General features: G+C 54.3%; 1 protein-coding gene across 1 annotated transcript in view; it reads left to right on the top strand.

Moving 5' to 3' along the window:
* Positions 1-8,165: 8,165 nt before the first annotated feature.
* Positions 8,166-24,573, top strand: part of CCND2 (cyclin D2) — a 28,409-nt gene continuing 12,001 nt past the window's right edge. Inside the window, exons 1-4 of the mRNA XM_029205009.1 lie at positions 8,166-9,251; positions 11,022-11,237; positions 13,819-13,978; positions 22,374-22,522. Of these exons, the coding sequence (XP_029060842.1) occupies positions 9,057-9,251; positions 11,022-11,237; positions 13,819-13,978; positions 22,374-22,522 (720 nt within the window). The 5' untranslated portion in view covers positions 8,166-9,056. The remainder of the gene's footprint in view (positions 9,252-11,021; positions 11,238-13,818; positions 13,979-22,373; positions 22,523-24,573) is intronic.

Consider the following 24,573-nt stretch of genomic DNA (forward strand, 5'->3'; position numbering starts at 1 on the left):
CTGTCAGATTCAGGGAAGGTTCATTCTGAGGAGAAACAGATGCTCTGGGAAAACCAGCTACTCAAAGAAAGGACTTCTCGCAGTCTGATGGACCAAGAAGGGGTTTGGCTACTTTAAAAGGACTGACCAAACCCCAGACATGTAACCCAGACATCCAATCAACAAGTTCCTATAGTTTATTAAGAACAATATTCAAGAATAATTTAAGAAAAATAATACTATGCAATCCAAGGAATAATTACTTGCCTAGACTGAGTTTTAAAGAAAAGATAAATTTCCATGCCCCTGCGTTAAGGTAGGTGATGTAAGATGGGTAAAACATGGCAGCTTATTCTATGCCTTTTGTTCTCTGTTTTATTATTTTCTTAAAGCATTCATGTATAGGATGTTAATTCTTTCCCAGGCTTGATCCCTAGACAACGGGCTTGTTAGGGACAGGGACTGTATTATTCAACTCTTTTTCCTTCCTGCCAGCCTTACAAAACATTCACTGAGTGTCTAACTACATACCCACGACATCCCCGATGCCTAGCACGCTGTTTGGCACCTGGTAAGGACTCAGCTTGTACCAAATAAATGAAAGAATAAAACACAAAAGCCAGAGGCAATCTCCAAAGCACAGAAACCCCTGCATGTTTGACTCCTTCATTAAAACCATTTGAATTTTACCTTACAAATCTGAAGCGTGCCCCCGACATGTTCTGATGTATCTGTGCAGAGACCTGTGATGTTATCAGTTTAGCACATATGTGATCGCTCAGCATGAATACCTTGATGAATACTATATAGAATTTCAACTGCAGACTCCCAGACACAGAAGGCATATTCTGTGACGGGCCAAAATGTCATGAGGGTCCACAGCCCATTCCCCTGTTTCCAAGCAAGACTACATCTAATCTATAACAGAGAGCCAGGCTTCCCTAAATCTGAAAAGAGTTCCACTGAGTGAAACATACAGGCAGCCTAGGTAAAGTCTTAAGTGTCTAAATGGAAGGTCAGACCTTGATTTCTCGAGGTAAAGTATGGTTTTCATCCCAAGTATAGCAAATTTCACTGGAGTTCGATTACCAACTTACTTAACTCATTTGCTAGATGACATAAAATTGCGGGTAATTACAATACAAAGAGTAATTATCTGAATAATTTCCTTGTACAAAGGCAAGTAAATTGGAGCCTTAGTCTATATTACGTTAGGGAAATTTTAAATTAGGTACACCATTTTATTTAAAAAAGAGAAACATTAGAAGAATATATATTCAGAAGTAGGGGATAGAAAAACTTGCTATTCACCAGTTTATTGGAATTATACAAAAGGGAGCTCATGGGCTGCTACTTGAAACAACTAAATTTCCTGAGTTTAAATGATTTCAGGAAGACCTCACACACAAAATGGCTGTCCAGATGTAATGCATGATCTAGACTCCCCTCTCTCTCAAAATATTTCTTTAAAATGATATTTCATGATCCTGAAATAATTGGTGACTGTGAGATGCCAGATGTAAGACATTTCCTCCAAAACCTTACGTAAACCCATACCATTCGCTTTAGAACATCTTCCTTGACACCAGGAAAGGCTTTAGGTCCTGAGTTTGCATTAGCTAGACTGACCGCCTGGCTGCTCTCAAAAATGGAAACATATGTGGGCACGATGAAGGTAGGGATTTGTAAGTTAGGCAAAGGAATTTTCCTGTTCATTTTTAATCCTGTGCATTTTGTTCTCTTCCCTTAAGCAATACGTCTACTAAATTTTGGTGACTTTTTATTTTCAAAAGCACAAAATTGAGCCCTTTTGGTGTTGTTTCCCAGGACAAAAACCTAACTTCAGAGTCCATTTCCTTACAATTCGATCACAATTTTTAAAGAAACATAAAGTGAAGGCTCACACACACTCATTGGAAGAGGAGACAGCGGAATTACTATTATCTATTGTCATCATCATTATTAAACAGGGCTTGAAGGAACACACCTCTATATGGCATAAAGAAAAAACTATTTGGTTTATAGCTGATGGGATCACAATGCAAGTGTGATTTGAGATGGCTAACAGCAGAAATAAATTAGGATTTTCTGTTCTAACTTCACCTTCCACGTAAACCCCTCTCCTCTGAATTTGTGCTTTTCTAAGTTGTTTACACAATGCATAGGCGCAGACTTTGTTTCAAGTTCATGTAAGAGCAGATGCCCTTACTTCAGGCTGAACAAAAAGGAAATGCATTCCTCCTAGGAGTCTAAATCCATCCTAGCTTGGATTGTCTAGCATACTTATACAAACTGCTTGCTTTCAGGTCAATCCTAAAATAGAAAGAACATCTCTCTCCAGAGGTGCACATTTTAAAGATGATAAAACTTTAAAAACAATCTATTTCACATTTCAAATGAAAAATGCTAACCAAAGACCACCAAGAAAATAATTTTAGAAAAATTTTCAGCCTCCCTCCTGAATTGTGCCACCAGGGAAAAAAGCCACAAACAACAACAAAAGCAACCCAAAACCTCAACAAGAAAATTATGTCTCCGGTTTTTATTAATGAGTTTTTTAAAGTTTGGAGAATATGAATTCAGGGTGTTGTAGAGTTATGCTATAAACTATACTAACAAATGCCGGCCATCCTTGTGTTTAAAGGCTGAAAAGTAAAATATGAAATACGGACTATTTGTTAGAAATAGTTTACATTGCTTCGATTTGGTTGTAACTAATACACAGCTGAATAAAGCCACAAAATCGAAAGAATATTCAATCACACTAGGAAAGTGGACATTTTAAAGGCAAATGAATGTTTGAACTTGGGCAAAATGTTTATAAAAACATTTTTAAGTTTTATAAAACAAATAAAAATGACTATTGCTCCAGAAACATTTCCGGTAAGGGTAGTCTTGACATTTTACTAGGGATTTAAATCTACAAAACGCTTAACATGACCTCCCCGAACTTAAATGTCTCAAATGAAGCAGGAGTAAAATTTAAAAGACATTTGTCTTTTTGGTTTTTCAAACACTTCTTTGGTTCCTTCCCTTTTCTTTTCCTTCAATAACTTATTCTGTTTTTCTACCTTTGTACATACAAATCAAGTGTCCATCAAATCAGGCACCAAAAAGCAAGCTCTCTTAAATATAGTTCACTCAGACTGACCTTCAACAGCAAGTATTGACATTTTCATTAATTTTAACTCTTTTTTCCCCCCAGAAGAAACAAAACAAAGTCTCTTGGGTCGGAACAGCATCCATTAAACGAAAAAGAAATAAATAATAAGTTAAAAATAGAGGGAATGTGTTAAAACGAAGGAAGAATGGTCATAACCAAAGTCTGTCATCTTCAAAAAGAAACAGTTCCACACTTCATAACTGATTCAAACAGAAAGCTTCTCCTTTACATTTGAAACAAGTAATTCCACCTCACAAGCACATTTTCAAAGAAGCCCCTAGCTTTCTGCATCTGATTCTTGCAACATTCTCTATACCTCATCGAGGTAAAACCCAGTTCACATTGACTATTTTCCTCCCAAAGAGTCCCACAGAGCTTCTTGTAAATTTCAGTATAAACTCAGCATTATCACCGTGGGTTTTAAGAATGGCACACTTCTGATATCACCCCCCCGACTGAAAGATTAAAAAGACTTTGCCCACATAGAGGGGAAATGAAGGTGCGCGGACTTACTCTGCAGCTGCAGTGTTTAGCTCTCGGGGTCTAAATGGTCCTCCACGAGCACGGACACCCTGGGGGTATCCAGCGAGTGGGAGGGGAGTCGCCCTAAACGCTTGCCCATTTATTTGTGGAACTCTTTGGACGGGCGTTATTTCTAGACGGATTTGCTCCTAACACAGTAAAATTCGTCCAAAACTACTTCTATGCATCCTCGGGAGATGGATTGTCACATGTAATTTTCACAAAGTCAGCCAACCCAGCTGGTATCGAAATAGTGGATGGGGCGGGGGGACCAGGGAGGAATAAGTCGCGCGTAAAATACTGGCGTCCAAGTAAGTGCAGAACTCATTACCGAGGAACAGAAAGCACACCCACGTCTCCCCCGCTGGAGAGACGGCGGAGAGCTAGGTGGCGTCGCGTCGCGACCAGCAATCGCGATATTCAATCTGACGTCGCCAATGAGCGCAACTGGACGGCAACGCAAAGGAATCAGCTTTTCCCGGAGCTGAGAGCAGCTCGCGATTTCAAAGGGAGAAAACTCAGCTCCTCGTGGTGGAAGGTGCGGGGGCGCGGCAGGGAGGGCCTGGGAGGGGGTCGCCATTTGGCTCCGGGCGGGCGCGCGCGGCGGTCCCAGCGAGCCGGGCGGCCGGGGGCGCGAGGCCGGAGCGCCGTCCGCTAGGGGCGGGCCACGCACCGCCGCCGCCCGCCCCCGCCCGCCCCCTCCCCCGCCGCTTCCCCTCGCTCTCCCAGCCCCTTCCCCCCACGTGTGGGTGACGTCAAAATTCCGCGAAAAAGCCGCGTGGTGGCTCCTCCGGCGGAGGCGCGATTCCGTTGCCCAGCGGGCCCCTCCCGGGCGCCGGGGGGGAGGGCGAAGGAGCGAGCCGGCCGGTTCGCTTTCCTCCCGGAGGCCGGGCCCCACCGACGCCGGGGGGCACATGCCCCCCGCCCCAGATATTACTGGAAAAGTCACTTTTATAAAGCGAAGACACTTCCAGGGCTATTTTCGGCCGCGTGAGGCAGCTGAATCAGACAGGAAGAGGGGGAAAGTTCGGGTCTCTTTACTTTTTATTTTTTTTTCAAGGGAGGGGAGGAAGATGCGAGGGGCCTGAACGGACGGCAGGCGTTCCTGACCCACGCCTGTCGCATCTGCCGCCCGAGGCACGCAGCCCGGGTTCAAGCTCGGACCCACGGAGGGCGGCTGGAGAGCGCAGGCCGGCCCGTGTCTATCCCCGCAGGGTCTGGGCGCCCCGGGGCTGCCACGGGCGAGGGGCGGCCGTGCGGGGTCCCGGAAGCGCTCTCACACCTGGGTCCCAGTGCCTGGCGCGGGGAGCCACCCGGCGGCTCGTCCCCACCCACCTTCTGTCCCCTCGAGCTCCAGTTCCCGACCTGTCCCTCTTCCTTTCGCACATTTTTCTAATTTGCTTCCACTCCCTTCCCGCTCTCTCCCGTCCCCTCCTTCTGCACCTCCTCGGCTTCCTTCCTGGTACTCTGGCCTCCTAGAGCCGAGACTCGGACCCTTAGCCATCTACTTTCAAGCGACCGTCGGGTTTTTGGTTTTGACTGCCCGTCCATCCCTAAATGGAGAAATACACCGCTCTGCTCTGGGGGGGGAGTTAGGGGTGGTGGGGGCGCCTGAGCCCGAACTCACTCCCCTCCCCCCACCCCGCCAGAGCGCCCCTAGGAGGACGAAGCTTGCAGCCGACAGCGGGATCACCTGGCTGGGCGGCATCCGCCAGGTGAGCTGGGACGTAAGTGTGCTTAGCGTTGCAGGTTCCTGCAGAAATGTGCCTATAAACACCCTGCACCTACAGGGGTTTGTACACTTTCCAACCGAAACTCCACAACGCGAGAGGTGGTGAGCCGGCCAGGGAGAGAATAAAAGTCCAGTAAAACTGACGTTCGCTAAAGGTTATCATTGATCCTACAAAGGGAAGGAGGTGGTTTTTTTTCCCCCTTGAGGGGTTTAAAAGGAATAAAGAAGAGCCAATATTTTGTTTTGTTTTGTTTTTTCCCTACAGTGACCAGTTTTGACTTAAAAGCCGGAGCACAGACGTTTGGTTTTTTTCTCTAAACCTAAGGCTACACTCAAAAGAAAATGCGCAGGTTTGCCCAGAAGGCAACGTGCCTTTTCCTGCGTGCGAGGAGGAGTGCTTTTTAGCAAGCAAAATTAAAGTTTTAACACATGGTCGGAGTGGCGACCAAAAGGGAAAACTCAGTTTCCAGTCCAAGCCTCGCGGAGACATTCCTGCCAACCTCCGCACCCTCGCACGCCCCACCCCGAGCCTTGGAGCCTGAACCACTGGGGGACGGATTCGCTGCGAGGTTGCTGTTCGGGAACAGTCCGTAATCGGAAGGGGAAGTCAATGGGGAACTTGAAGGGGCGAGCCTGCCACGCGGGGAGCGCCCGCACCCGCGGGTCTGGGTGGACGGAGAGGGCGGCGGGGAGAGTGGCATCCGCCCGCGCCCCTCCCCTTCACAGCCGTCTGTCCCCCGCCCCCCGGCCCCGCTCCCCGCCGGAATTTCTCCGTAAAGCCAGACGGGTTTGGGGCTGGGGGGAGGGAAGGGGAGAGGGGGCCCCTCGGCTCGCCGCTCCCGAGACTTGAGGCCTCACCACCCAGGTTTTCTCCCCAGGGTGGGCGAGGCCCGGAGGACGACCACCCGCCTCTTCCCCGCCCCCAGCTGCCCCTCTTCAGGGGACCCAGGGCTCGGGATGCTTTCCCTGCAGGGAGGTGGAGAAAAGGCCGTGCTGGGTTAGTTACCAAGTGATGTCAAGAGGCTGGGAGCCCTCGCCGGCTTCTGTCCTTGCCTGTCGGGGCAGATTTATACTTTAAAAATACCTCTCTCGCCCACGCTGCCCCCCACCCCCTACCCCTACAGCTTTCTTTGATCCGCTCAAAGGTGGCTGAGCTGAAGTTTGAGTAAGTCCTTTATGGGGTCTTAAAATGTTAAGTTCACTTATTTACCCAGAGGGACTCAAGGCCTGAGTTGGGAAGTCCGCGTTGACTGAAATCAAGAGGTGATTGTTAGGCACCCGCCGTCTTGCGAGGAACACCGTACTCAGCCCCGACTGTCATCCGCCGCGCGGGACTGTTTCATTTTGAGTTTGCAACTTGGGTTTTTCAGCGAGCTTTTTTTCTTCCAGAAAGCTAATGGCTTCCACCGCAATTAGACATTCTCCTCGCCCGCCCCTTCCCTCCCCTTTCTTTACATACAGTCGATTGGATACTAATTCCCGAGGCTATTGATAAGGTCGCCCGCGCCCCGGCCTCTCCCCAGCCCTCGCCCGCCCCAGTCCCCGCTCTCCCTCCGCCCTCCCTTCCTTGGCTTCCTTTTGATGTAGCGGGGAACGCGTCCTACTAAAAAAAAAAAAAAAAAAAAAAAAAAAAAAAGTAATCTGCCCGGTAACAATCAGCGCGCAGTAGCAGGAGACCCAGAGCTATTGGCTATGCAAATAGAGGGAGGGGAGACGGCGCCCCAAACTCTTACTCACCCTTTTAAAGCGATATCCCCCTTCCACCCACCCACCCACCCACCCACCCCTTCCGCCCCACCCTCGTGGAAAGGGGCTGGCCCCGGGGCCAGGGTTAATCGCTCGCACCTCTGGGTTATGCGCTGTCCGCCCTCTTTATTCCACCTCCCCCTCCTTTCAGGGAACAGAGCTCACAGCTCACCCAGCCCCCCGCCTCCCCCCGCTCGCCCTCGCGCCCCGGTTCGGGCCCCCTTTCTCCGCGAGGGAGGTCCTGGGCCAACCTCGGTGTCTCTCCAGAGACCCTACCCACGCCGCGCTCGGCGCACGTGCCAGCTCCGCCAGCGCGCCGCGGGCCCTGGGCCCACTCCCTTTCTTCCCGGAGTGAAATAGCACAGACGGGCAGGGTGGGGGGGTGGCGGGAGGAAGGAGGTGAGGAAACGCCACCAGATCCCCTCTAAAAGCGGCTTTGACCCGAGGATGCATTGGAGCACGTGTCAGAGCCGACCGCACTGGCTGCGTCTCCACCGTAGTTCCGCTCGCGGGGGGAAAGCCCTGGCGGCGAGCGACGCGTGAACCCGGAGGGTCCGCGAGGGTGCAGGCGAGGGACCCGGGGTGGAACTCTTGGGCCTCGGAGGAAAGGAAGGAGTGGTGTCGTTGGCGCCCGGGGAGAGAGGGGGAGCCAAACCTACCCCTCTTTCGCCCCTCTCCCCTCCTCCTCCCGGGCTATTTCCTAGAAAGCTGTATCAGTGTGGCCACGCTCGGCGCAGGCACCTCGGGCGGCTTGTCAGCAGAAGCAGGGCGAGGAAGCGGGTTTTTCCTGCGTGGCCGCTGGCCGCGGCGGAACCGCTGGTAGCCCTGCCCCCGGCCTGCGGCGACTCGGGGCGCCTCCCCGCGTCTCCCAGTGGCGCCTGCGGCGCCCCAAGAACGGGATGGTTTCTGCTCCTGGGTCACATTCTATCACGTCGGAGAAGCGCCCCCTCCCTCCGGACACTCACCCCTCCCCCCCAACACATCTGCGGGGGGGGGCGGGGGCGGGGGTTGGAGTGGGCGCCGAAGTTCTGGTCCCTTTACTCGGGTTTTGGAAACAGCTTCAACATGATCAGGAACATAAATTTCAGGGACATAACCTTTTTCTCTGGGTATGCGAAGTTGCTGTTTTCTCAGATCGCCCTCCCTCTTTCTCACGTAAGGGATCTATTTCTCAATTGTCTGAGCCCACCTCATCTTCAAGTAATCCACCCGTCATTCCTGGATCTTAAAATACATGGGCGGTAGTATTAGGATCAGTTTTGAAGTAGCCAGAGTCGGAGGGTCGTATTTTGGCAGGATGCACCTACAGAATGTGCGCAATTAGAGGAAATAAGTAGGAATCGGTGGGGGTTTTTTTGTGGGTTCCCCTCTCCGAGGCCCCTGGCTTGCGGGGCTGCATAGAGGGAGAGGGCCTCGGAGAGCTAAGGAGAGGGGGCCGGGGGGCGGGGGACCGCGTTTGAAGTTTGGTCGGGCCAGCTGCTGTTCTCCTTAATAACAAGAGGGGAAAGGAGGGAGGGAGGGAGACACTGAGAGGAGGAGGGGAGGACCGGGAGGGGAGGGAAAGGGAGGAGGAACCGGAGAGGGGGGTGAGGCGAGAGGGAGGAGAAGTAACTGCCCAGCCAGTTTGCGTCACTGCCTCGGAGAGCAGAGAGCAGAGCGAGCTGGGGAGAGCAGACAAGTTTGAAGGGGAGGGCAGGCAGAGTCGGCAGCCCCCGGGGCGCTCCTCTCCCACCGCCCATCCCTTTCCCCTCTTCTTCCCCAGCTTCCCTCTCTGCCCTTCGCTATTTCCCCGAAAAGCCCTTACTTAGCCAAAGGAAGGAGGTAAGGGGAATCCTCTCCCCTCCCCCCCTCCAAAAAACCCCCCAATTTTCCAGTCCGGAGATCGCAGGGGCGCGAGTGGGCACCCAGCTGGCCATGGAGCTGCTGTGCGGAGAGGTGGACCCGGTCCGCAGGGCCGTGCCGGACGCCAACCTGCTCCACGACGACCGCGTGCTGCAGAACTTGCTGACCATCGAGGAGCGCTACCTTCCCCAGTGCTCCTACTTCAAGTGCGTGCAGAAGGATATCCAGCCCTACATGCGCAGGATGGTGGCCACCTGGATGCTGGAGGTAGGTCTGCAGGCAGGCGCACCGTCCGTCCCCGCCCGGACCCCAGACCCCACGCGGGGACCCTTAACCTGCGAGAGGGCAGCCTCCGCGCCCGCCTCCCCGCTGCTGCGCGAGAGGTTACCCCGTGCCCTCGGCGAGACGCGTGGCTTCCTTTCTGTTCCTTGCGGGGTGCAAGATTAACGGGGGGAGGGGGGAGGAGGGAGGAGGCAAATCTGGGAGCAGCGAGGCTGTCCTGGGGCGGGGGTGGGGGAGCATCCCGCGCGCGGGTGCCTGCCTGTGGCTGCCTCCTCCCCCCCCCCCAACCCCGACCTGTCTTTTGCGAAGCCGAGGCTGCTTTCGGTGCCTTGAAGAAGGGAGTAGGAGCGGGAAGCCGGGACCCCAAAGTTAAAAAATCAGCCCCCCCACCAAAGGCCAGGGCAAATTCGTCCTAGCCTCGGGTACCCCCCCCCCCCGCCTGTGGTCGCGACTCCGCGTTGGCACTTAAGGGGGGAGGGCGGAGGGCGGAGGGAGAAGAGAAACGGGGAATTCAGGAGCCCCGGAAGTCACACTGAAGAAACGTGTGTTTTCGGGGAACCCAAAAGAACCACTTCTTTCCCCTCGCTCCGAACCCTTGCGGAGCGAGCCGTGTGCCCACGTCTGCACGGCTCCGGACCTGCCGTGGTTTCGCCATGTTGCTTTGTAAACTCGGGGTGGAGAGGCTGGAACGCGTCGCCCGCTCCCCGTCTCACCCCACTATCCCGGCCCCCCACTTCTGATGGCGCCTTCGCCCCCGATCCCCCCCTCCCTCACGAAGGTTACTTACGTTTCGGCCTTCAGTTTCCTGGGTGCGGAGAGCTGGGTGGGGTGGGAGGGGGGAGGAGGTGTGTGCAGGGGCGATAGCGGGTCCCCCCCGAAGGAGAGGCCGGAGCCCCCCGCGCCTCTCTCCGGCGGCTCCCCGTTCTCGTCTGTCCCCCAGCTCTTCGCCACCGTCCCCGGCCTCTGCCCTTGTGGGCCGCGGCCGGACACTCCCGCCGCCGCGCTCACCCCTGCAAGTTTCCCCCTCGGTATCCAAAGCCCCAGAGGTCGCGGTCCAGACCTTCCCGGCACCCCAAACCTCCGTTGCGGGTAGCCTGGGTCCTCTGTGGGGTTTTCACGGCGAAAGGTCTTCTCTGGGGTATTTCCTCGATTTTTAATTATTTTTTGAACCCGTCTCCCCTGCCCCGACTCCGGCCGCCCAGGCTGCGCGGCGCTGGCTCCCTCCGCCCCCCCCCCCCCTCCCCCCCCCCTCCCCACCCCCCCCCCCAAATGCGGCGCCTGGGCCGCGGGGACTCCCCCCGACAATTTTTTCAATTGTCGGGAATGATAGAGCAGGGTCTGGGGGTCCGAATGAGACCAAGAACGAGACCCCCGGAGCCTCCAGAATATTTTTATTGATTTTTTGAAAAGATGACGAAATCCAAAAAAGAGAGTGAGTGAGTGCGAGCGAGCGGAGCGGTGAGCGGCCCACGGGGGCGGCGGGGCCGGAGCTGCTGCGCCCTCGGCCTCGGGGTCCTTAACCCACCTCTCCGGTGAGTTTTTAGGCTCCCGGGGAGGACCCCAGCGCGGATGGCCATTCAGATTGACCCCAATTTCCTCGCCTTCACTCTGATCGCTTATTCTACTCCCCTCCCCCTCCCCCCCGACAAATTCAATATTTTTGTCGTTTCCCTAGATTGTGCGGTTTCCCTTTTTTCCTCTTTTCCTGATACTATGGTCTCCCCCGACCCCGACCCTGTCCCACTCGTGTCATAGGTCTGTGAGGAGCAGAAGTGCGAAGAAGAGGTCTTTCCTCTGGCCATCAATTACCTGGACCGCTTCTTGGCCGGAGTCCCAACTCCGAAGACCCATCTGCAGCTTCTGGGGGCCGTGTGCATGTTCCTGGCTTCCAAGCTCAAAGAGACCATCCCGCTGACCGCTGAGAAGTTGTGCATTTACACGGACAACTCCGTCAAGCCTCAGGAGCTGCTGGTAATGACTGCCTCCTTCCCCCCTGCCTTTCTGCTGTCCCCTATCCTAATAATATACTTTGATGCCACTGCTCCCAGAACAAATCCTTAGGACCCCAAATTACCCATCACTGAAGTTTTCACACTTCTGGGAACTCTTTAACACGACGCTCCTTGCGTTCCTACTGTGTGCTGGGCTCTGTGCGAAGTACCGAGGCTCCACCCGTGAATAACGTCCTCGCTCAGGGAGGTTTGTGTTGGTGAGATTCATTTGCAGCGTGTGCGCGCCCACTTACGTATGCAGAGGAGGCATGAAACACAGTGATAAAATATTTTAATTAAATTCCAAATTTTCAATCGCTGAATTCCGAGACAGAAATCAATCTCTCACATGATTCTCAAATACGCGTGTGGCGTGTCTCCTAAGAACCGGGAGTTCAAAGGTAGGTCTTAGGCACCTCTTAGAGTCTCAAGATACCCACACATAGTAGCTGTTCACTTAAATACCAGCTCATTGGCTTTTGAGCAGAGTCAAATTGGGCCCTTTGTCAGAGGGTTGGGAGGCCTGAATTCCTGTCTCCGGTGGGGCTGTTACCTCTACATAGACACGGGGTCCTGTCTGGACTCTGGTTTCCTGCCCGCAAACCTTTTTCCCACCCGATAGGACTCTTTGCCCCCTGTAGCTTCATACTTAAGACGGCCATGTGGCAGCAGCGTGGCATTGGTTGGGTGGCTCCAGAGGCCCACCTTCAGTGATCTGCACATCCTATCTCCCAACTGTTTGGAAAAGGGGCCCCCTCTTACCACCCCCCCTCCCCCTCCCCCTCCCCGCTGGCCAGGACTGCACTAAGTCCACGGGGCCCGGGACTGGCTGCCTGAACTGAGCTCTTTGTGAGAGGCCTTCCTCCCTGAGGCTGTGCTGCCACCTAGCGGCAGACATGTGCAAGGATGGGGAGGAATCTCCGAGAATGCAGAGGGGCATGAATGACCTCACCTTTGAACAGTTGCCAGATTTCAGCTGCTTCTGGTTTGGTCCGAGAGGCCCAGAAAGGTGCTTTCTTCTAGGAGATCTGCTTCCTTTAATAATGGTACAAGTCGAGTGGTTTATACTCACATTCCCCCGTGAGAAGGAGAGCTGGAATTTCAAGCCATCTTGGAAAACACTGACTGTTCAGTAGCCTATCTGGGTTTTCACCGCCAACCTCCCGTAAAAAACCAAGGCAGACTTGAAGGCAGGTAAAGAGAGCATGGTTAAAATTGGCATCCAGTTATATTTCTCACGGGAGACGAGGAAAACGAATCTTCCTTTTGCTTCACTGTTTCAACATGATGGGGGACTCGGGTATGTTTCAGAGCACCCCAATTTTTTTCCAGGGGCTTGCCAAGCAAATTTATACTGCTGCAGACAAATCTGCCTTTTTCCAGTCTCTGTCTCTTTATCCCAGAAGTTGAGAACTGGAGGAGTCCTCCTATTTTACCAACAAGAAAGCCGAGGCCAGGGAAGGGGAGGGAGTTGGCCCAGACCACACAGCCAGCCGGTGCTGTGGGTCGCAGGCAGAATAGGGCTCTGGTGGCCGGCTTGGCAGGTGGAAGACAGTCGGTATCTTGGGGTGAATGGGGGAACGGACTACACTGGTAAGCTGGTCGCTCATTCTGCTGATGACGATAGATCGATGGGCCTGTTTTTCCCTCTGACTGCACGTAGTTTTAAGGCTTTCTCTTTGGCTTGTTTCCCTTTGAGCACAGTTCCCCCCAACGTATCCCAATAAGGGAGAGAAACAAGGTTTTTCACTAGGTGGGTTGCTGGTGAGAGGCCCACAAGAGACAGGGTTGCACGGTGCCAGCATTTGGGCTGCGGGCTTCTATGACCTTGAACAAGGACCTTCACCCTGCCCTGAATCACCTCCAGCTGCACAAGGGGGTTGCCAGTGACCATGAGGTCCTTCAGTCATGGTAACAAAGGCCGGTGAAACATTTCAGTGGAAGGGTGCCCCGTGTCTGAGTATCATTTCCCAAGATTTCTGCATTACGTGTCATGGGGAAAGTTTTAGCAGCAGAGAGAAAAATGGCACTTTTTGGCACCAACTACGAGCAAGCTAATTGGTTGCCAAGGATTTGGGCCAAGAAACCTAATTTTGAGCTTTATTCTGTGTACATCATTTTTCCACGAGGATTAAAAAGACTATTAATCTGGTGATAGATATACAATAAATTGCTACCAAAGGGCTACAATGACCTTGGCGGTATCTTACTGTAGATTCAATCTTCTGGGTGGGCGGGCAGAAGCATTCCCTAGAATGGAAGTCCGGGTTGGGTGTGGGTCGGGGAGCTGGAGAGGCAGAGAAATAGAAGAAGGTACCATCTTGGCAACAGCTACCTGGGCGCTCATTATTTTCAGTGGCGCCTGACCTTTGAAGCCTAAGAAGAGCCGTCACCCACTTCAAAGCTTTAGGGCCACTCTGATAAATGGCCCCGCCTTCCAATCTAGCTGCGTGTCCTAATGAGAATCGTTATGAAGACTGGTCTGGATGCCAAGCCCCCAGTCCCGGATGCCAGGTCAGCCTGTGGGTTTTATACTCTTCCCTTCCTCCCTCCGTCCCCAGGAGTGGGAGCTGGTGGTGCTGGGCAAGTTGAAGTGGAACCTGGCGGCAGTCACCCCCCATGACTTCATCGAGCACATCCTTCGCAAGCTGCCTCAGCCCAGCGAGAAGCTGTCTCTGATCCGCAAGCATGCTCAGACCTTCATCGCTCTGTGCGCCACTGGTAGGAGCTGCTGGAGCCCAGTGGGGGCCGGGTGCTGGGGAGGGTTTTTGGGGGGGGTGGATTCAAGGGGAGGAGGACCGCAGCCCTAACTTCCAGGGATTGGGGGGTCGAGGGGAGGGGGTCCCAAGTAATCTAGAGTCCAAGGTTTCATTCCTGGGCTGTTTCTTCCTTTATCTCAGCTGGTATATTTTCTCTCTCTGCCAAACTCATAAATGGTTTATGAGGACAGGTGTGGTGAGGGGGAAAAAAAAATAGCGCCTGTTAAAATATTCTTTATGGTGTCTAAAGTGCTCTTTGAAGATTATATATACTGCCCTCTGGTCGTGTTTCAATCTTTCATCTTTGGAGGAAAAGGATGGCTTGGAGATAAGCCCAAGAGGAAATTTGGAGGGGGGCGGGATGCAAATATAGGTCCGAGGAACGCTGTCAAGATAAATACCGCCTGCCCTGATAAGTGGTCAGGGAGGCCAGAGGAATTCTTTCGGCTGCAGGGCATTTACTGCCTTCCGGCAGCTCCTTCTGCAGGGTTCGGGTGAACATGTGGGGTTTTCAGCAAGGACTGCTTCCTGCGCCTGGGCTCTGCTGCCCTCCCTCCACGTGTTGGGGTTTTGACTGCAGCCTTTTTAACGCTGCAACCGCCTTTTCATGTTAAGAGCTCTACACCCACCCCATTGATCCCGCAATGGATACATAGTCCTCGTTGGCCCGTTTGCTTTGCAATTAACTGATAAACTAAAGGCAGTGGTTTGATACCGTCTCATCACACTGAACTTTGGCCAGTTTCCGCCGTCTTCCCCCTCCCCCCATCTTTTTCCCCCCACCCCTAACGGTAGTGGCCATGGGAGAACCTCCGGACCCATCGTTGGCCAGGGTAGAGCATCAGGAGTTCATATTTTCACAGTCAGAAATGTTAGGGAAAGAACTTGCTTGGGTGGACCTTTCCCCCCTGCCCCGGGTGAGAGGGCGGGGTTCACGGTTGCCAGGAGCATGTACTGGAATTGCAAAGGTGGGCCTGGGGCTTGACTTCTTTCAGTATCTTGTTACGTGTTAAGATGAGCACGTTATCTGCAATGTAGTGTACGTGCCCTGTTCACAGTCAAAAGGTCGGGCTTTGCTACTTACCAGCCCGAGACCTCTCTGAACCTTAGCCTCTTCACCTGCAAAATATGCCTGTTGACACGTGACGCTCCTACAGCCTTTTCAGGTGGTTAGGAAAACGGACATCAGAAGAGAGATGATGTACAAGGAGGTCCTTCGTCAACCAGGCAAGGTGTAGGCGATGTGCCCTGCTACCGAACGTGAAAATGTCTCCGATTCTGAGTTTTACTGAGTGGATACAATGACTCTCCTAACCCTGACCCTGCTACCCCCATTTTAGTTTAGCAGGACGGCGTGCTCGGCCTTTGTGGGCTCAGATGCAGGGTCCAGCCCCCCCACTGTGGATCCCAGAGCAGGCTTCCTGTCCCTGAGCTTCCCAGATCCAGGCCCAGCCTCGTGGAGTGTCCGTGCCCTGTGCCCTTCCTGCAGCCCTGGGGGACCATTCTTTGCCCGTGATTCTTGCTGCCCTGCACACCGTAGCCCTTCTTCTGCTTCCTCCCCTTCTGCTGTCTGGCCTGGCCCCTAGAGGTCAGCCCCTCATTGACTTGTCATTTTGTCTCCCAGGCCCCGCTGTCCCTTCCTCTCCATTGTCATGATTCACTGTGGAGAAGGGGTCAACCAGCCCTTTTCTCTCTAGGACAGCTGACCCCTGACCCTGCGCTCCCCCATCGCCCAGCTGTCAATAGCCAGCGCTCTGCTCTGACCTTGTCTCTTGACGGACATATCTTTAGGGGTCCATCTGCCCACTCCCCGTCGCTGATCTCTGACTCGGGTCGGGAGGGTGGGTGGAGTGACCTAGGCCAAAAGCAGATCCCCGGATTGCCTAAAGGCCCACGCTGAAAAATTGGGGATCCCGTCCGCCACTCCTGGCCTTCTTGGCCAGGTCCTTGGGGCAGCTGCCACGTTTGGGGCCCGAGGAGGGAGCCTGGGATTCAGGGGCAGGGGATAGAGGTCTGAGGGGAGGCAGAGGAAGTCGGGAAGACTGCCCTTTGAGAGAGGAGCTAGCGTGGGGCAGGGGCAGGGAAGGATGGGAATAGGAACACCTCCAGCTGGGTACTGAGCGCCACGTGTGGACCGCTCAGAGCACAAGGAGGGTTTCACACGTTTCTGGGTCTAGAGGGGATGAGCCTGTGTGAGAGGCATTTCTTTCCCTGATCTGCCCTTGAGTGTGTCTGCATGGCCGAGTCACGTGGCATCCCGCTGCCTGGGGTTTTAGGGCCGTGGCCCTGACGGAGTAAAAGCCAAGGGGCTGCTTTTCTTGAGGGGACCACCTTCCAGCTAGATGAGATGCCTTGTTCTGGGGCCAGGGTGTGTGCGCAATGGGCGCGTGCCTGGGACGGGCCGGCAGGTAGCAGGCACGAGTTGCAGCAGCACAGGTCCTGCTCCGTTCCGCCCAGGGATCCTGGCCTTTCGGGGGCAGCCGCGACCCTGGGGCTGTGTGGCTAGTTGAGGGGGAAAGCTGCTTGTGAAAGAGCTGGCGGTGGTCCCGCAGTCCGTGGAGAGTGCCTGTGTGTGAAAGGGGAAGACGCGGGAAGGGCAGGGCTGTCAGTCCTCCTTCCGGGGGCTTGAGGCTTCACATGGTGGTGAGACGGAGAGAGGTGTCCTCTTCCCTTCCCAGCCCTGAACAGCCTCTGGGGTGGAGACTTCGGCTGGTGCTGGTCAGTGGAGGCCATGGGGTGAGGGGGAGCCCTTCACATCCGCCTTCCCTAGAGCTTTGGATGCTGGGCAGCTCACTGTTCTTAGCTCTGATGGCAGAGCCCCCAAGTCTGCCAACGAGGAAAGAGACCATCGGGATGACTCAGGATCGCGCCGGCGTGGGGGAGATTCCTGACGCATGACATCATGCTGAACAGATGACTCCAGTTAGTTTAGAAGAGCCCGTGGCATTGAGTTTGAACTTGGCGTGGGCGGGGGTGAGGGAGGGGGTGTTTAGCCTCCCTTCCCACGGCACCCCGCATCTCCCTCTGTGCCTAGGAGCCCCCCACCCCGAGGTGCTGCCCTCAGCTATCCAGGCTCCCTGGGCCCCAGGGATGGTGATACCCCAGAGCTTCCCCGTCCTCCTGGCTGTACCTGGACGTGTCTCGCGACGCTTCATCCCTGGTTTACAGCCGGACAGTGGTGGCCCAGAGAGGGTCCACGACTTGGCCCCGATCCAGAAAGGGAGGTCTGCCTGGGTGGTTGGAAGGTGGAAGGAAGGATGGAAAGCCCTTTCCATCTGCGACCCTCTGAGTTCCCTCCACCGAGGAGCGGTCACGGGGCCCCAGGGAAGAGGACTGTTGAACCAGGAGTCTCAGTTCTTCCATACGGGCAGCTTGACAGGGCCCATCTCACTTCCCACCAGGCTGTAAGGTGCGTGGGGAGCAGGCTGAGGGTCCTCGTCCAGCCCCCCACCGGCTCTGGCCTTTTAAAGGCCCACCTGAGGCAGGTTGGAGGAGAGGGAGAGAAGGGCATCCCTGATTCTCTTCCCCTCGGAGCGAGCGCCTCTCGCCCCCTAGTGGTGAACAGAAGCACAGTGGTCACACTTGCCGGTCAAGGCCTCGGCCACCGTAGTCAAAACAATGGGGATAAAGCCACCCCCAGGGCCGTGTAATCTGTGGTTTCAAACCCGCTTAGCTCAGAACGCTTCCTTCAGTGAAATCTTAACCAAGTTGATGAACGTGGAGCAGCTCTTCTGCCCTTGTCCAGATTAAGGAGCCCAGTGGGGCCCCAGGAGGTCCTTGGGTGGTGAAGCGTCTCTGCAGGATCCCACAGGGGGCTGGGGCCACAGACGGGAGGGGTTTCCATCTCCTGGACTCCTGAGCCAGGGCTCCTTCCTTTGGCCTTTTCTCCGGCCTCTGATGGGAAAGATGGCCGTGTATTCCCAGTGGGGCGTGGGCGGTGCCTCTGAAGAGCTCTCTACCTGCTGGTGAGTCTCAAAGCGCAGCGTCCAGATGCCTCTCTCCATCTTAAGCCCAGGCCCGGCATCAGACGTTAGACAAGTCACTTAACCTCCCGAGATTTCATCGATTCACCCGTAAAAGGGAGTGTCTTGAAGCAGGTGAATTTCACCTTGTTCTTTGCTAATTCCTTGCCAAGTAAGCAAACAGTAGGAACACTGCCTGGGCTGGTCGGTGGAGAAGGTGGAGGTCAGGTCAGGGCTGCTGAGCTATGGGACCTGTTCCTTGGTTCTGGGTGACCCCAGCTGAATGAATAGTCCGACTTCTCTCTCATTCCTTGTGTGCTTGTGCCCTCTTTCCATCCCCCTGTGAGGCCTCAGCTTCCCCCACTGCTGACAAAGCAGCAGGAGGCAGTGGGGACGGATGAGGCCGGTTCTGAGAGGGAGGGAGAGGGAGAGAGCGCGAGCGCGAGCGCGAGCGCGAGCGCGGGAGAGTGAAAGAGCCTCAGGGCGGCCAGAGCAGAGCCCTCGTTCTCCCGGCCTTGCTGTGCAGGACCTGCTGTTCTGCCGCATCCCTGCGGTTGCTGAACAGAATCTCCGACAGTCAGAATTGCCCACCCCGATCCCCCAGCGGGCCCCTGGGGTAGGAATAGTGGGGTGGTGACAGTGATGCTGCTGGTGGGTGTCGTGGATTGTTTACCAAGAGCCAGGCACTGTTCTCTGAGTTGAATCCTCAGAAGTACCCTATGAGAGTATAATTATTATCCTTATGTGTAGGTGGAAAAATGGAGGCTCAGAGAGGTCAGGTAACTTGCCCACCTTCACGCAGCTGGTAGGTGGTAAGGTCACCAGCCTCCGTGGCCTCCACCTTCCAGTGCTTGGAGCTGCTTGGCCCAAACCCTTCCCACCTCCTTTTGGGGAATCCTCCTAAGTGTGTGTCTCTAATGCTCCTATCCACGTGGGCACCTCCCTCCTTTCTTTGAGACATTTCTTTAGAAGTCACCTAGCCATTTAGATCATATGTCCCGTGTCTTGGGGGAATCATCATGGTGCTGCCTGGAACAGGGAGGAACACGTCGTAACTCGATCAGAATGGGTCCCTGCTCAGCTAATTGCCTCTCACTCTGGGGGGCGGGTTCTTAGGAGGTCACACACACTTCAGCTTTCCAGGTGGGTAGCTGAGGATGGAGATAGACCCTCACCCCTGAGCACACCTTCAGCACCAACATAGAGCTTGTCAGCGTTTTTTGACCAAGAGATTCAGAGATTGGGAGAGATCGTTACTTTGTATTTTATTTTTGCAAATAGCGTTTCCCCCACTGGATGGTGGGGAAATTTACGTACATCTTTGTATTCTCCTAATATCCCCATGTGCATGCATGTTGATGCATTTCTATTTACATATTTATGGACAGTTGCAATCTTGATCATAGCACGTGCTCATGAAGCCTGATTTTATTTTTGCCCCCTCCCTCAAGTAAATATTGTGAATCTATCCATCCAGTTCCATAGCCAAAAGTTTAAGGTTTCCAGAAATGGCTGAATAGGTTGGATGGAACTTTCCACGGGTGAGTGTGGAGGTTAGCTAACAAGAGCTAGTACAAGGACACGACCCTTCAGATGTTTTATTCAGGTGTTTTTCTCTCTGCCATTTCCCCTGCCAGCAGAGAGGGGGTGTCCCTGGGTGTGGTCTTGGGGCAGCCCCTGAGGCCATGCAGAACTGCTCCGATGGAGAGAGATGTCTTGTGACTTCGCTGCCTGGCGGAAGCTGTGCTGTGTTCTATTGTCTCTTCCTTATTCTTTTCCTTGAGAGTCGTTTTTACTCCAGAGCCTTAAGTAAAAAGCCAGTTAGAGACGGAAGGACCCGAGAAGATTAGCCAGCCTACCTACCGTCTTCCAGCTTTTTGGACCTAAACCATAAAGGAAGAAATGCATTTTATAAAGCAGATCAGGATAACTGTCAGTATACGTCAGATCGATACAAATGTTTCTTAAGACAGTATTGACTCTCACTTCTTGCGTTACTTCCTGATACTTTCTATTCTAACATTTTGTTCAACTCAACAACAACAAAAAATGCTGGTCACCACCTACCAGTGAGTTTCATGACCCTGTACTGAGTTGCAGGTGGAGGTTAGAAAAACTCGTTAGTTCGCTGCTCTACCTCCACCCTCCTCATAGACAACTGGGACTCCAAGGGCTGGGAGGGAGGAAGTGACTCGCCCAGGGTCCCACGGGCTGGACCTGGCTTTGTGGGAGAGCCGGGCAGTTGTCGGGGCCCTAGAGGGGGTCACTGCCCTGCTTCTCAGCAGCGCCAGCCTAGCTTCCCTGGCCCTGCCGGTGCTGCCCAGAGGCTGCCGTGTTCATGCAGCCCTTGCTCCCCAGTTCTGGGGGGCGGGGCAGGGGACAGTGTCCCTCGGCATTTTCCCACAAAACGAGAAGGGAGGTACGATCCTCTCAGCAACCCCAGGACCATCCATCCACACGCCCTGACTGCCAGGATTAATTCATTTGCTGGAAGTGGGAGTTGGGTTTGCAGGCAGCGGGATGCAAAGATAGGCGTGTGTGGGCTATGCTTCCTGGGCTGAGGCCTGGGGCAGGGGGGCCGGGGATCCCCTCCTGCCCTGCCCTTCCCTGCCAGCTGCTCCCACCCGGGGCCTGTGTGGGCCCAGGGCCACGGGCTGGCTGCTGCCTCTGCATTGTGAATGTCCCCGGGGGGAGCTAACGAGGTTACTGGGCAGAGAAACACTCCTGTGTGACCCCATGCGAAGAGACCTACAGCAGAGCGGGAGGCAGGGAGGCTGGCTTCGTCACTGTCCGGGGACAGAGAAGAGGCTCTGGATGAGTTAGAGCACAGCAGGCTTTGGGTGGAATGGCGTAATATATATACATCCCTCGAGAGGTGGAGATGGTGCGTGGGCTAAGAACAGAAGGCCATGGAGAAAGACAGACAGACGGCCAGGCCTGCTGTGTTCATGGGATTCGGCCAGGAGGGGAAGGGTGTGTGCCTGGTTGAGCAACCCAGCGCAGTTTCTGAGGACGCCATTGACCTGATGTGGACGGTGGGGTCACTGATAGAAGTGCGTCCTTGGACTATGTTGATAGAATAGCAAGAGGGGGAGATAGTAGGTTGAACTGTTTCTGTAGGTTAAACGCGGTGCTTATGCTGGGAATGGAAGTGTGACCCACGGCTTCCCTCTACAGCAATCCCCCTCCCTCCAACTTTCCACTTCTACATGCAGTGAATTCACTGGGATGATAGCAAAACTAGAGAGAACCCTTTGTGGAAGATGCTCTCCACTCCGGGGCTGCAGTCAGGATCAGGGACAAAGCTCTCACCTCTTTCATCTATCAGCGCAGGACAGGGTGAGGGCAGTGGAGACTCAGACAGCTCGGTTTCTCATCCACGACGTTAAGGTACTGATTGTACACAGCTTCTGTGGCTGACGGCTGGATCACACAGGCTGTAACGAGTCAGGCCCTGGCCGTGTCGGCAGGTGGGAGCCCTTAGCAGCAGGAGCAGGGCTAAGGGGTGTGTATCCTTACCTCCCTGCCATGGACAGCAGTGGCCGATTTGGTTGCCGGCCCTTCTGGGGGACACCCCCCCACCCCAGAAGAAACTGGTGTTTGGGCTCCCAGGCTGGTACACAAAAGCATCCTCTGTAGTTGCTCTTGGAGAAATGGAAAATGAGGGGGTTCGAGCCCATCCAGTGTATCATCGTTTTTCCACTTGTCTCTAGCAAACCACTCTTTTTTCCCCAGCAATAAAATGGGATCTTCAGGCCTCAAAGCCATAAAATCTAAAGCAAGTCGCTTCTCTGATTAGGACGGCTAAATAGTGGGAGTGTGATTGACTTCCTGTCCTCTCTTCTAACGTTCTGAGGGCCCTTGACGCTGGGTAGAAGTGGGGAATTGTGTGAAACTTGCCCCCCAGCACCCGCCCCCCATGGCTGCTTCTCCCACTTTCCTTGCATGGCCCATGGGATCTTAGTTCCCCAACCAGGGATTGAACCCGGGCCCCCTGCAGTGGAAGCATGGAGTCTTAACCACTGGACCACCGGGGAAGTCCCATCCTTTTCTTTTTTTTTCAATCAAATCATCTCTTTTGTTCTGAGCCGTCTCAGTCCTTGATGCCTGTCCAGAGAGTATGGCAGAGTCACGTCAGGGCTGTCGTCCTTCCTAAGATTTACCTGCTCGTACTTCCCCCTCCTTCGAACATGTGGAGCCCTTGGCTCGTGTCACTTGTGTAGCACGTGGGCTGTCTTGTCTGTACTGGTCTCAGACCTCCCGTTCTACTCAGTCTCCTCCTTTTAAACCTGGAACCGCCACGGTCACGGGCAAATGAAGGGCGTCTCGTGAAGGAAAGACTTAGGAGAGGATGCGTCCGTGGGGGTCCTGACCTTCCGCCTCTCGTCCTCGCAGACTTCAAGTTCGCCATGTACCCGCCGTCGATGATCGCAACTGGAAGCGTGGGAGCCGCCATCTGTGGGCTCCAGCAGGACGAGGATGTGAGCTCGCTCACGGGCGACGCCCTGGTGGACCTTCTGGCCAAGATCACCAACACCGACGTGGTAGGTGGCCCCCATCCATCCTCTTGGCTGAGACCAGGCCTCTCTTTCCTCAGCTCGGGGAAAGAGACAGTTGGTTCAATGAGGAGGTGGCAGAGGTTCTTTGTTGCTGTTGGTTTCTGTTTTCTAAGATCGGCACCCGCGGTCCTACAGAATTCAGCAGGTGAGGCCTCACGTGCCATCAAATAGAGAAAAGAGCTTCGCAAGCAGAGACAAGGGGGGAGGGAGGGCTGCTGACCAGTTTCCTGTGTGGCCCGGGCTTCCCCATGGGTCTGACTTGTCGCCTGTTGCTTGTTTCCATTTATGTACAATCCTTAGCCTGCCTCTCCTCCAGCGTGGAGCTTTCTTGCCTGCTCACGGGCGCTGAGGCTGGCAGGCAGGGCCCGAGCGAGCCCCTCCTGCACCTCAGGGCTTGGGAGACGGAGGGGCCCCCCACCATCAGGAGGCGTCCACCTCCACAGACCTCTCCACCCCGCCTGCCTCTCACTTCCCTTTAGTTCAACGTGATGACGGATTAAAAAGCACTCTAAAAAGAGTTAAGTGCCGTACAAATGCAAGGAACTATTATTAGCTATAGATTTTTCCATTCTGGGTGCCCTGTGGACAGTGCAGAGGCTGGAACTCTGGTTGCCAGCATTTGGAGCTCCTTAGAAGAAGAGAGGTTTGGGGGACAGCCCAGGGTCCAGGGAGGCTCTGATTCAGCTAGCTGGAAATTGTGGTCCTTAGAAGGTTGATTCTGCGAGGTCAGAGAGGGGGAGAAGCCGGGGTCACCGGCCTGGGACCAGAACCTGGAGGCTCTGACGCCCAGCCTGGGAACCCTGCATTCCTCCCTCGCCGCAGCTCCTGGGATCTTTTTGTTTGAAAAAGACCTTTGGTTTAAAGCCACTTGAGAGAGGGGTGTCAGCTCTGAGGCCCCTCTCAAGTCACCATGGAGAGGCTCAAGAATGCAGGGGAACTTTGTGATGACCCCCTCTAGATGGTCAGGGGGATTCTGAATGCCCTGCTGTGGGCATATATTGACTTATAAGGGATAATGTGGTTTACAGGCCTGGGGCCGGTGCCTCCACCAGGGATGCTGGGCAAAAGGGTAGATGTCAGCACGCCTAAGACTGCAGTTGGCTGGCCTCCCCCCCGACCCCCCCCAGATTTTGCCTCGGCCTTCATTACCATCTCAAGGACATGGCACAGGGAGGGGTTCTCCTCTGAAACAGTTCTTAGAGATGCTTTTCAAACGCTGGCTCCAAACAGGCTTCCGAAGCATGGTTTCCAAAATATAGATGGAAAAGACCCTCCAGTGCAGCTTCCTGGGAAGAATGCTCTTCAAATCCTCTAGAGGCAGACCTTGGACGGAACTTAGCATTTATAGAAATGATATGCTTCCCTCCTTTTCTGAATATCTCCTATTAAGGCTGCCTTGCCAAAAGGACTCCCAACCCGCTGAAGACCAGCCCCTCCTCGACCCCCGGGGACAAAAATGTCAGTGACAAGTGTTTGATTCCCCCCACCCCACCCCCCGCCAGCATAGTAACCTCCTTCGGATATTTCTAGATGTGCCCTGATGGGCTGATTGTCCCACGGGGTCTCCAGCTCTCTCCCGCATCTCTCTGTCACCCGTTACTGCAGGCTTCAGATGGACAGAGGTCGCTCCTGGGGTGCCAGGGGAGCTCGTGGGCTGTGCCTTGCTTTTCAAGTCCGCAAACCAGTCTCTCGTTTCACACGGGAGACACTGCTTGCCCCTTTCAGATACTATGTAGCCAGGCCATCCTAGTCGCTGTCAGACTGGGTCAACTAGACACAAAGCTGGCTTAGAGGTTCCTTCTAAAAGTCACCAGCTGTTGAACGTGCCTCGTTCTCACCAGTCGGCCCCGGGTTAAACATTTTAATGTGAAAAACCAAGCATGCATGTACCACTGTTTCAGAGGACAGTTGGAGAGCTCAGGAAGTTCCCAGCTTACCTCGGGTCCCCAGAGCCGCACCCCCACTCTCCCTGGGGACGTCCTCGGTGCCTCAGCTGTTGTGTGTGCCGGACTTCGGGCGCTAAGTCCTCCCACCCA

Source organism: Monodon monoceros, unplaced genomic scaffold (assembly GCF_005190385.1).
Source record: "Monodon monoceros isolate NGI ecotype Baffin Bay Population unplaced genomic scaffold, NGI_Narwhal_1 Super_Scaffold_6, whole genome shotgun sequence".
Classification (NCBI taxonomy): domain Eukaryota; kingdom Metazoa; phylum Chordata; class Mammalia; order Artiodactyla; family Monodontidae; genus Monodon; species Monodon monoceros.